The sequence below is a fragment of the Chrysochloris asiatica genome, unplaced genomic scaffold, assembly GCF_000296735.1.
Source record: "Chrysochloris asiatica unplaced genomic scaffold, ChrAsi1.0 scaffold00048, whole genome shotgun sequence".
NCBI lineage: Eukaryota > Metazoa > Chordata > Mammalia > Afrosoricida > Chrysochloridae > Chrysochloris > Chrysochloris asiatica.
Window position 1 is genome coordinate 19559080 of NW_006408566.1, and position 12713 is coordinate 19571792.

The window sequence follows — 12713 nt, forward strand, 5'->3', positions numbered from 1 at the left end:
CCTTTACCAGAAAACCTTTACCAGAGACTAGGTTCTGACAAATCACACTCTAGTATCCTGGCATTCCATTCTCCTTCCAAGAGGCTTTTGGCTATTCGGAGGAAGGGCATTGTTGTTGTTGTTAAGTGCCGTCGAGTCGGTTCCGACCCATAGCGACCCTGTACAGGGTTTCCAAGGCTGTAAATCTTTACATGAGGAAGGGCATGGAAGGGAACAATTTAGCCACCACCTCCCTAGCCACGGAGGTTCGATGTTACACTAATTCCTGGCAGTCCATTGAGTTAGATCTCCATGCAGTTGAAGGAACTGAAGCTGAGAGAAGTTTTGTGGCAGTGCGGGACCACGATTCCAGACTTCAATGTTCTTTCCACTGTACATTTCTCCTAAAGTGGAGAAGAGGGAGGGGGCGGGGCGGATAAAATAACAACCACGGAAAAGAACCACTTCTATGTGTCTAGCGCTTCCTAGAGGCTGCACAAGATATGAGCCCAAGCGAGCCGACAGACAAGTCCTGATTCTACTCTTGAAGCGTTTCGCGACTTTTATCGAGTCTCTTCGGCTCTTGACTCTCGTCCTCGCAGGGCGGGAGGGTGTGTGTGTGTGTGTTGGGGTATGCAACAGATAATCACTGGGGTACTCAGGATTTCGGATTCCCTAAACGCTCATTCCCCACTGGACGCTGAGTTCCTCCCCTATAAAAAAGCCTCACCTGTGAGGCCAAACTGTGAACTGCCGCAACTCTCTCCCTTAGAGTCCCGAGAGAGTTACGTGAGGTGCAGCGGGGACTCAGGTGAGCGCCTAGTTTCAAGCAAAGCATATCGCTCGGCTCTGGGCTCAGCCAGAGAGCGGGGTTGGACCTTGGCTGGTGAAGTTGACCAAGAGACAAACTTCAGAGTGTTCTCAACGTGGGGGAGGTCAACCCCTATACGACCGCCCTAAACTTAAGCCCACTTTCACCCGCCCCCATAAGGGAATTAAGAGCGCCACCTTAAGGGCGGCGCTCCAGTCCCCCGGAAGTGCGGGGGGAGGGCGCAGACGCGGGCTCTTAACTGCCCAGCCCAGCTAGGCAGCGAAATGCCCACGGATGACTTTGCGCCTCCCAAGTGGGGAAATGCCACACACCACCCCACGCCATCGACCCCTGACAACTGGCCCGATCCCCCATCCCGACAGAGCCCCGCATCCCCCGCGTATCGGACCGGAGTCCTGAACTTAAGACCGCCTCCATCTGAGGTTGCGAGCGTCCGCCCGCTCGCGGAAGCCACCGTCACTAGACAGTCAAACCCCAAGACGTCAGCCCACAATGCACCGGGCGGGCCGGGGAAGACTGGCCTGAGAGGGGAGGGGAAGAGAAGGGGGAGAGGAGGAGAAAGAAGGGCCCAACTGTAGGAGGGCAGCGGAGCATTACCTCATCCCGTGAGCCTCTGCGGGCCCGGAGAAGAATCTTCCAGGGTGGGGTCTCCATGGCGACGGGCGGGCCCGCCCCCCTGAGAGCGACGCGAGCCAATGGAAAGGCCTTGGGGTGACATCATGGGCTATTTTTAGGGGTTGACTGGTAGCAGATAAGTGTTGAGCTCCGGACTGGATAAGGGCTCAGAGTTGCACTGAGTGTGGCTGAAGCAGCGAGGCGGGAGTAGAGGCGCGCGGACTCAGACAGACAGACTCAGTCTGTCTAGAAGGCAATAGAGGCCGAACTACAATTTTTATTTTATTTTTCATTTTCTCACCAACTACCCAGAGCTAGCGCCTGTGGCTTCCGGGCTGGTGTTTTGGGGAGCATCCGGAGATCCTTTCTCCAGCTGTCCCTGGGAGGAGAGTCCCGCTGCCCCGGCGCTGACAGCCACGGAGAGAGGTGCCTGCCCGCCTGCTGGGGGAGTCCGGCGAGAGACTGCAGCAGCAAAGAACTTTCCCCGCCGAGAGGAGAGAGGGGACAAGTGGCCCCGGAGTTCCGGAGCGAACTTTTGCAAACCTTTCCTCCTCCTCAGCTGCCGAGGCGGCGGTAAAGAAGGAGGCGACGGGAGAGGAAAGAGAAAGGACGCGCGTCCAGCTTCGCTCGCACCGGTTGCTGAACTTGGGCGAGCGCGAGCCGCGGCTGCCAGGCGCCCCCTCCCCTAGCAGCAGAGGAGGGGACAGTCGTCGGAGTCGGGGCGGCCGCGATCCGCCGCCGGCCCGCCACGGCCGGGTCTGCACTCAGTGGCCCAGCCAGGAGAGCCGCTAGCCCCGGGCAGCGAGATCGTCCAAGGAACCGCGGCGCCCAGCAAGCGCTCAAGTGAGTGACCGCGACTTTGCCAAGCGGGGTAGCGCGAGCGAACCGACCGGGCCGGGTGCCTGGGGCGTCTTAACCCCGGGTTCCCTGGAGCGAGCTGTTGAGGAGGGACGCGAGGGGGAGACAGTCCGGGGGTGCGCGCACTCCACGAGAAACTTTCCGTGCCCAAGGCCGCGGGAGGCGCGGGTGTCTCCCGCTCGCCCCAGCGCTGTTGCGGCCCCGAAACTTCTGCGCGCAGCTCAAACAAACCCCACGTGAAGGGACGGACTGTTCTATGACTGCAAAGATGGAAACGACCTTCTATGACGATGCCCTCAACGCCTCCTTCCTCCAGTCCGACAGCGGCGCCTACGGCTACAGTAACCCCAAGATCCTGAAACAGAGCATGACCCTGAACCTGGCCGACCCGGTGGGCAGCCTGAAGCCGCACCTCCGCGCCAAGAACTCGGACCTCCTCACCTCGCCCGACGTGGGGCTGCTCAAGTTGGCGTCGCCTGAGCTGGAACGCCTAATAATCCAGTCCAGCAACGGGCACATCACCACCACGCCGACCCCTACCCAATTCCTGTGCCCCAAGAACGTGACGGACGAGCAGGAGGGCTTCGCCGAGGGCTTCGTGCGCGCCCTGGCCGAACTGCACAGCCAGAACACGCTGCCCAGCGTCACGTCCGCGGCGCAGCCGGTCAGCGGGGCGGGCCTGGTGGCCCCGGCCGTGGCTTCCGTGGCGGGCGGCAGCGGCGGAGGCTTCAGCGCCAGCCTACACAGCGAACCGCCCGTCTACGCCAACCTCAGCAACTTCAACCCCGGCGCGCTGAGCAGCGGCGGCGCGGCGCCCTCCTATGGCTCAGGCGGCCTGGCCTTTCCCGCGCAACCCCAGCAGCAGCCGCAGCCGCCACACCACCTGCCCCAGCAGATCCCCGTGCAGCACCCGCGGCTTCAGGCCCTGAAAGAGGAGCCGCAAACGGTCCCCGAGATGCCCGGAGAGACGCCGCCCCTGTCCCCCATCGACATGGAGTCACAGGAACGGATCAAGGCGGAGAGGAAGCGCATGAGGAACCGCATCGCTGCCTCTAAATGCCGGAAAAGGAAATTGGAGAGGATCGCGCGGCTGGAGGAAAAAGTGAAAACCTTGAAAGCGCAGAACTCGGAGCTGGCGTCCACTGCCAATATGCTCAGGGAACAGGTGGCACAGCTAAAACAGAAAGTCATGAACCACGTTAATAGTGGGTGCCAGCTCATGCTAACGCAGCAGTTGCAAACGTTTTGAGGAGAGACAGTCGGGGGTAGAGGGGAAACGGAGACAAATAAATAACAGAGAGACAGACTTGAGAACTTGACAAGTTGCCAGAGTAAGAAGAGAGAGAGAGGGAGAGAGAGAGAAAAGAAGTGTCCGAGGACTAAAGCCAAGGGTATCCAAGTTGGACTGGGTTGCGTCCTGACGGCGCCCCCAGTGTGCACGAGTGGGAAGGACTTGGCGCGCCCTCCTTTGGCGTGGAGCCAGGGAGCTGCCGCCTGCGGGCTGCCCCGCTTTGCGGACGGGCTGTCCCGGCGCGAACCGAACGTTAGACTTTACTTTAACATTGACCAAGAACTGCATGGACCTAACATTCGATCTCATTCAGTATTAAGGGGAGGGGGGGAGGGGGACGGGTTCCAAACTGCAATAGCGACTGTAGATTGCTTCTGTAGTACTCCTTAAGAACACCAAGTGGGGGGAGGGCTGGGAAAGGGAGGCGGGAGGGAGGTTTGTGAGAGGGAAGCTGAGCTCTTTCTGGCCTGCCTTCGTTAACTGTGTATGTACATATATATTTTTTTTAATTTGATGAAAGCTGATTACTGTCAATAAACAGCTTCATGCCTTTGTAAGTTATTTCATGTTTGTTTGTTTGGGTGCCCTGCCCAGCGTTGTTTGTAAATAAGAGAAGATTTGGAGCACTCTGAGTTTACCATTTGTAATAAAGTATCTAATTTTTTTATGTTTTGTTTTGGAAAGTTCCAGAAAGGAATTTTATTTAAGAAAATACAATAAAATATTGAAAAAGTACTCCCCCAACCTCTTTTCTGCATTATCTATAGATGAACTATCTAGGTGGAGTTGAAAGAGTTAAGTGTGTCAATTAAAATCACTCTCACTGCTTCTTACTACAAAGCAGTAAAAACTATTCTCTGTTGGACTTTAGAAATTAATGTAGCTATCATCAAGTTATATCCTTTCCTCCCCCAGCTATCATATAGAATTGCTTACCAAAAGATAGTGTATTTCAAAGAGCTGGAGAGACATGGATTATGGTGGGGTGGGAGAGTCCACTGGGAAGTCGGAACACTAAAATGTGGGATTGTATCAGGTGGCATGTGCTGAGACCATTTATAATGTTAGTAGAAATTTAACAATAGATGCTTTTTCTGAAAGCAGAAATTGGTAGCAGATTTTCAAAAGATGTATCTTTCCAACTTGGAATATTCTCTTTAACAATTCCTAGATAAAAAAGATGGTCTTTGCTTATGAATATTTATAACAGCATTCTTGTCACAATAAACATATTCAAATACCAATAACATCTTGAATTCCTTTTCCTTTACTACATTTTTCTTACCAAACTATATCAGGCAGACTGTCTCCCTTGGAGTTATGAGCCATTCCTGAGTCTGTCTTTTATAATTTGTAGGTAAACTGGAGTAAGTGCACACAGTTCTTATTTAGCCTTACTTTAGTGCAAGAACGGGTCTGAAGCCTTTTCAAAGATTTAAAAGCTGTACATGCAGCACGTGAAGGTGATTGTGACAAAGAGTTTGTTGTAAGTAGGGATTGGTTTAATCATTTCAAAAAGTGCCAATTTAGATAGCATTAAAGGGCAAGTAATGCTATCTAAGTTTGCACGCAAATAGGACTCCTGGTGTGGCGCTGTGGGTTCATGTGCTGGAATCAAAGTCCGTTTAAACAGCAAGTATGAGATGCAAACTCACCAGCCACTCCGAAAACCCTATACAGGATTGCTATGGGTCTGAACCAACTCATAGGTACTTAACAAACACAGGGCAAGTAATAATTGCCCTATATCAGAAGTTCATATAACCTTTTCAGTGGCTGTGGTTGACATTACTTCAATCTGAAAATGCTCCGTAAGTCAGAAGCAAAGACTACAGGAAATCAGACCAGAAGTTGTAATCACAGTTTACGAGGATGAAACATTCTCCCAACTGCATTAGTCCTCTAAGCCACAATACAAAAGGAAATCTATCTTGCACTCTTTCTTTCTGAGATAAATACCTAGGGAAACTAATAGTATAGCAGTTTGACATTTTGGATCCTCTTATAGTTCTTCATTTGTTTCTGAAATAATCAAACTTGTTTCAATAATTATTAATGGTTTCAGTCTCAAAAGATGGTAATCTAGATGTTATGGAAAAAATTAACAAGAGAAAACATGAACATCCCAAGGATTACATGGGTAAATCAAACCTCGGCTCTGGGGAAATGGCAAACTTCAATTCTGCCTACAGATAGAACTTAGGAGATCAACAAGGCAGTACTCAACAAGGGAACAATTTTTACTTGGTTGCTTTTCATCCCAAGAGCCAGTACGATTATCAAGCAGCAAAAGCAATTTGATATCCAGGAATATTTCACAAACCACTAATTGAGGCAGGGCTGTTTGCTCATTAGCAGTGCTCTAGTACCCAGTAGGTCTGGGAGCACTAATATCTCTGCCTGTGGTTGCAAATCCTAATAGACAAAGAGTTTCTCCTTAGAAGTTATCTCGGAGTCGAGGAGATTGGACAGTATTGCTAGCTATCAGATAGACTACATTGGAATAACTTTTCACAAAGGGTTACTGGGAGCAGAGTCAAGTTTGCCAAAGAGTGAATTTGCTGATGTCAGCAACCCGGAAGGTGAGTTGATTTTGACCATATGTAGGAATAGTTAGCAGAGGGACAATAAAGCACTTTGGGGTGGGGCTCTGTGTAAGCTAAACAAGAGCCAACTAGAAAAAATAAGCAGGCTGGGGAATTAATTACCTGCAACGGTAGACTAAGCCCAGACAACACTGTAGTAGAGAAAAACCGCACCACTCCCCAATTTGCTTTAGATTCCAGTGTCTTAAAAAAAAAATTATAAATTTTTTTTTGTTTCATTGCTTCAACTAACATTCCAAATGCATAATATCCCTGAATTTTGATCATTCTAACCAAAAAGAGTAGGGGGGTGCAGGGATTATAGCAGAGGAAATTAACCAATGAAATGTAAACTTTGGAGATAGAAAATCAGTGAATTAACTTACAGGTTATTGTTGTTGTTGTGTGCTGTTTCGTTGGTTTCGACCCATAGGGACCCTGTATGCGGTTTCCAAGGAACACCTGGTAAGCTTGAACCACTGGCCTTGCAGTACAAACTGACTTTGCAATCCATCACATTAGCCTACAGCACCACACCAAGACTCCAACTTATAGGACCTCAACATATAATTTTATTATGGGCATTGAATGAGTTAATCTTTAGGTACCACTAATAATTGGACAGGATACAGCCAGTGGCGCATAAAACCATTAATCCTCTTAATTTCTCTTGCTATAAAGATGCACAATAAATAATTCAATCAGGAATTCTTAATGCTGTGTGTCCACTGGATCAGAGGGTTCTCAATGAAATTGTCTACAAAATCACGCGTGTGTGGGTGCAAACATGTGTGCATGCTTTCCTGGGACTAGAGATCATTAGCTTGTACTTGGTTCTTACAGAGTTTTATGAGTCAGAAAGAAGTTAATAAGCCCTGGAGTGAATGGATGCACAACCACTATCAGAAACACAACTTTGTACGAATCTGATTCTATGCCCTTTCACCCATCTATACTTTTGGTGGGCATCCCTGTCTGAAAATACCTTTTCTTCTGGCTCAACTGGTGGATTCTTCCCATTCTTAAAGGCTTGGCACAAGAGTCACTTTCTCTGGGAAACCTTCCTTGCTAACTCCATCTTCAGTTAGAATGAATAATTGCCCCACTGAGCATTCTCGAGGGCAGTGGGTTTAGTAGGGAAGCGTCCATAACATTTTGGCAAACATTTTTCAATAGCAGTTACCAAAATGTATTATCTCCTGGCCAGAGGCCTGTCCAACTCATCTGTGTATCGCCAGATGTGACTAGTACCATGTGCCTGGCACATTGCATTGTTAATAAAATTTTTGATGACTAAATGAATAATCGAATTTTTACCTTCTTTCAAAATATTCCCACGTCTTATTTTTTTCTAATGAGATACTCCTTATCTCTTTCAAGGCACACAACTCCAGGCGAATTGAAGACTTCCATCCCAGAAAATTAAAACCTGACTAATCACCAATTTTTAAAGTCCTACTTCTCACTGAGCACCCTTTGAAGAAATAAACTGTTCACACAGTCATACTTCCAGTCACACAGAGCATCTCTTCCCGCCTCCACTAATATAAGTGGGCATCTTCTTATATAAAACTGCTCTGCCTGAGGCATTAGGCTTGGAGGGAGGAGAAGGGGAAGGATAATATGTGGATCATTAGGCAGGCATAAAAAATAATACCAGATGTGGTTTTATTAAAAACAACCAACTCCATTAGCTAGCAATGCCATAGGGGTCTTTCTCTTTGTAAAGTTAAACGTTTTTCAGGAATCCAGAAGTTAGTACCCTAAATTTGCTTAACAGAGACAAGGATCATACTAATTCCTCCATCCCCTGTTTCCTTTATTGTTAGGGAAGCTGGACAGCTGAGAAACAGACATTGCCTTGTAACTTGCTCTGTGCTCTGACTCCACCACCCACTTCTACAGTGGTTAAGTGGAATCTCATGTCTTAGAAAGTGAAAATGTCTCTCCTAATTCTGGAGTCCAGCCCTAGTTAGTTAATTTTAGACTAGGTTAGGTCTTCCTTTGGACATCCCCAAAAAGAGCATTCCTCTGGACTTGGGTCTTTTGAGCTAGGCTGAATGAAGTTTCTAGGTGATGCAAACAGTTTATGAACTCAGCTGCTAACTGAAAAATTGGAAGTTTGAGTCTGGTGTGGCACTGTGGGTTAATGTTCAGGACTGCAAAGTCAGTTTGAACCACAAGGTTGGTGGTTCAAGCTCACCAGCCACTCCTCAGAAACCTTGTATAGGGCCCCTATGGGTCAGAACCAACTCAACCGACACTTAACAACAATAACAAAGCTGCCTTGAAAGAAAGGTCTGGCAATTTACTTCTGAAAAATCAGCACAGTTGTGCTCTGACACACATGGGACCTCCATAACTCAAAGTCAACTTAACAGTTTGATTTTATTTATTGTTGTTGTTTTATGATAGACTATGGGGATTTATTGATGAGCAGGATACAATCCCTACTCATAGGGAGCTTGAGGAGTGTAGAAATGAAGCAAAAACTATTCTACTGCAGCAAGATACACACTGTAAGAAAAGGGTGCTGGGCTGGGGGAGAAGGAGCAGGTAGAAGATGAGGCATATCAGGAAAGACTTCACAAGAGAGATGACATTTGAGCCAGTGCAGTGGGACTCACTGAGCAGAAAAAGGTAAAGCGAGGAATCTGTGTGCAAAGAAAGGCACGAAGGCAAGAGAAAACATGGTGTGTTTAGGGACTTGTAAGCTGCTAAGAGTGGCTGGGAATTAATGTGAACCAGGAAAGGTGAAGGGAAATGAAGCAGGAAAGTTTAATAAGGGTCAAGTTCTGAGGGAGTATCTAGCCAGTGGTAAGAACTTAGATGACATTGTATAAGTGATAGAGAACTAAGGAAGGATTTGTAATGAAGCAGAAACATAGGCAGCTCTGAAATTATGAGAAATTCATGCTGGCAGCAGTTTGGATGATGGGCTGGTGGAGAGGAGGCTGGTAAGGAGATTAATATCAGAAGTTTCTCATTTGATTTAGAGTACCTGTGGCATTGAAAGTAGAATTGGGGAAGAAATGGGAAGAACTGTGACTTAGTCCAAACAACAGCATTCCACACTACTTAAGCAACTTTCTGGCAAGTTGGGAAGTTCATTTTCATCTGTACTACCTGTCCCATACTAACTTTTCCCCTCCATTGTCAATTTGACATTCTTAGTAAAAATCAGCTTGCAAAGTGACCCAGCTACTTGTCTGTTTGCTCAGTGTCAGGATGCTCAATGTCAACAGATGTCAAAGCACGGGACCCATGAGCACCTAGGACAGGCCTCCCAGAAAGAAGATTCAACTCTGACTTTATCAGGTCTTCCAGAATTAAGCTCACTGGAATTAATTGCCCCAAATCATACAAACCCTCTGATGTATTAACAGAAAACCAATGTTTTTATTGATGTTGAGAGAATTGAATTATAACACAAGGGAGCCTTGGTAGGGTAGTGGTTTATGTGTTGGGCTGCTAACTTCAAGGTCAGCAGTTCAAATCTACCAACTGCTCTATGGGAAAAAGATAAGACTTTATGCTCCAAGAAAGATTCACAGCCTTGGAAACCCTATCCAGGATCACCATGAGTTGGAACCAACTCGATTGCACACAACCTCTACTACCACCACATTCATACAACACTCATTTTATTCAGCTAGTAGTATTGAATTCCTACTTTGTGTAAGACACTAGGAATTCAATGGAGAGTTGCAAGATGTCTGTCTTCATGAAGCTTGTAATCTAATAAGAGAGATGTGGAGGAACAATGGTGGTTTGGTGGTAAAATTCTCACGTTTCATGCTAGAAACCTAAGTTTGATTTCAAACTAATGCTCCTCATTCAAAGCTACTACCCATCTGTCAGGGGAGATTTGCGCATTTCATTCCATTGTGTGTGAGATCTCTGTGGGTTGGGGGGTGGGGAGAAAGGGGGATCAGGTGACTTGACTGCAGCTACCAACAAGAGAGACATTAAACAAGGAAGCTCACAAATACATGTATGATTATGCATTTTGACAAATGAAATGGAGATGAAGAATTAATTAGGGACTATCAAAGAGAACAACCATTTAAATTGGATTAGAGGCAAAGAAGGTTTCTGAAGACATACAGGAGCTGAGGTATATTATTAGATGGCTGAGATTCCAATCGGATGAAGAAGCATTGGGGTAGAGAATTCCAGATGGAGGGTCAGCTGAGGGAAGGTCCTGAATTGACTTGGGTGTGTCCTAGGAGTTAAAAGAAGGCCTGAGGTGGGATGAGTAAAGGGGAGAGTGGTAAGTGATGAAATGTGTACTCACCAGTTCAGACTCCAGTATTTTGCAAAGTGCTTTCAGCTCTTCTATCTCATTTTATTCTTACCACTATGCAGGGGATACCCAATGTTAATAGCCACATTTTACTCGAACTTGAGCTGAGTCTCCCAGTGAGTTTCAAACACATTTCTTCTCAAGGCCACTGGGTAGTAACTGGTAGAGCCAAGATTAGGTCTCCTTTTATTCCAGACACCAGATGCCCTAGTGTCCCTGGGTCTTTTATCCAGTTCATTCTCCCTAATTCTACATCAAGGACCCTGAGGAACTGAATTAGTCATCAGAAGGCTCTTTGATGTGCACAGCATCTGAGCAAAGGTAATCAGATAATCTCCTGGGATATTTCATCCATGCTGTAGTAATGTCTAATGAACTCTCCTTACCCTGCTGCAAACTCTGTGCGGAGAACCCTAACAATATCTTGTTATCCAAACTTCCTATGCCACTAGGGATCTTACCTATATGGATACTTCCTAAAAACCATGGTCTATTGGAATCCTAAAACCTTGTGAACAGCCACAACAATTAGTTTTTATTTGTTTGGAGCAAAAGAATAAGAAGACCTAGGAATGGATGATAGGTCTAATTGTATCCATGACCCATAATTCTTTGCCATGAGACTAGAGGTGCCCAGCTACCATTACTGAACATTTGGATCAAGAATCCAGTAGATGGATCCTGATCAAATGGAGAGAAAATGTGGAATAAAACATCAAGTTGTCATGGAAACCAGACTTATTGGATCCCTTGAGACTAGGTGAACCCCCAAATCTATTGCCTGTTGTTGTTGTTGTTGTTGTTGTCAGGTGCCATCGAGTCGGAACCGACTCATAGCGACCCCATGCACAGCAGAACGAAACAATGCTCGATCCTGGGCCAACCTCACCACCGCTGCCACCCCCGAGTCCATCAATGATGCCACCTGGCTGATCCATCTCGTTGGAGGTCTTCCTCTTTTTCTCTGGCCCTCAACCCTACCCAGCATGACATCCTTCTCCAACGATTGTTTCCTCTGGACTACATGTCCAAAGTAGGAGAGACGAAGCTTAGCCATCCTGGCCTCCAAGGAGCACTCTGGCTGCACTTCTTCCAAAACAGATCTATTGGTTCTTTTGGCAGTCCATGGCACCCTCAGTATTCTCCTCCAACACCACAACTCAAAGGCATCAATTCTTCTACGATCCTCTTTATTCACTGTCCAGCTTTCGCATCCATATGAGGCTATTGAAAACACAATGGCCTGGGTCAGGCACACCCTAGTCCTCAAGCTGACATCTCTGCTCTTCAATACTTTAAAAAGTTCCTGTGCAGCAGATTTGCCCAGTGCAATACGTCGTCTGATCTCTTGACTGCTACTTCTGCGAGTGTTGATAGTTGATCCAAGAAGAATGAAGTCCTTGACAACTTCAATCCTTTCTCCATTGTTAAGAATGTTGTTTATTGGTCCAGTGGTGAGGATTTTTGTTTTCTTGACATTGAGATGCAATCTATATCGAAGGCTGTGCTCTTTAATCTTCATAAGTAAATGTTTCAAGTCCTCTTCACTTTCAGCGATCAAGGTTGTATCATCTGCATATCGCAGGTTGTTAATGAGTCTTCCTCCAATCCTAATGCCACATTTTTCTTCATAGAACTCAGCTTCTTGTATTATTTGCTCAGCATACAGGTTGAATAAGTATGGTGAAAGAATACAACCCTGTCTCACACCTTTCCCAATTTTAAAACATTCAGTGTTCCCATGTTCTGTTCGAACAACTGCTTCTTGGTCTAGGTACAGATTTCTTAGAAGTACAATTAAGTGTTCTGGAATACTCATACTTCTCAATGTTGTCCATAGCTTATCAAAATCTATTGCCTAGAAACAATTTTTAAATCTTGAATCAATGTTATCCCATGAAGTTATTTTTAAGTTAAACAACCATTTAGCTCAATGAATAATGTTCGTCTTTAGCATTGTGCTCTTTTAAACAATTCTATATGTAAGAGATAGATTGCCAACAGTGACCTAAAAGCACAGATGATCACTGCAGTGGGCAGAGAGTCTAAGTTAGCACTTGTGAAGTGATACAGGTAGAGACAGTGAGAATAATGACGCAGTGTGAATGAAGTATGTAGCCTTTGTATTGAACTGCACGTGGAAAAACTGTTGAATGGGTTAGTTTTTTGTACATTTTCACCTACACAACACAAAAACTGTCAAATGATTGCCTTATTATTGCTTCACAAAATTGGGTTACGGAATCA

General features: G+C 46.4%; 1 protein-coding gene across 1 annotated transcript; it reads left to right on the plus strand.

The window, feature by feature from the left end:
* Window positions 1–2131: 2131 nt before the first annotated feature.
* Window positions 2132–3567, plus strand: JUN (jun proto-oncogene). Its single transcript, XM_006862489.1, has one exon. The coding sequence runs from the start codon at window positions 2541–2543 to the stop codon at window positions 3531–3533; it is 993 nt and encodes a 330-aa protein (XP_006862551.1). The 5' UTR covers window positions 2132–2540; the 3' UTR covers window positions 3534–3567.
* Window positions 3568–12713: the final 9146 nt, after the last annotated feature.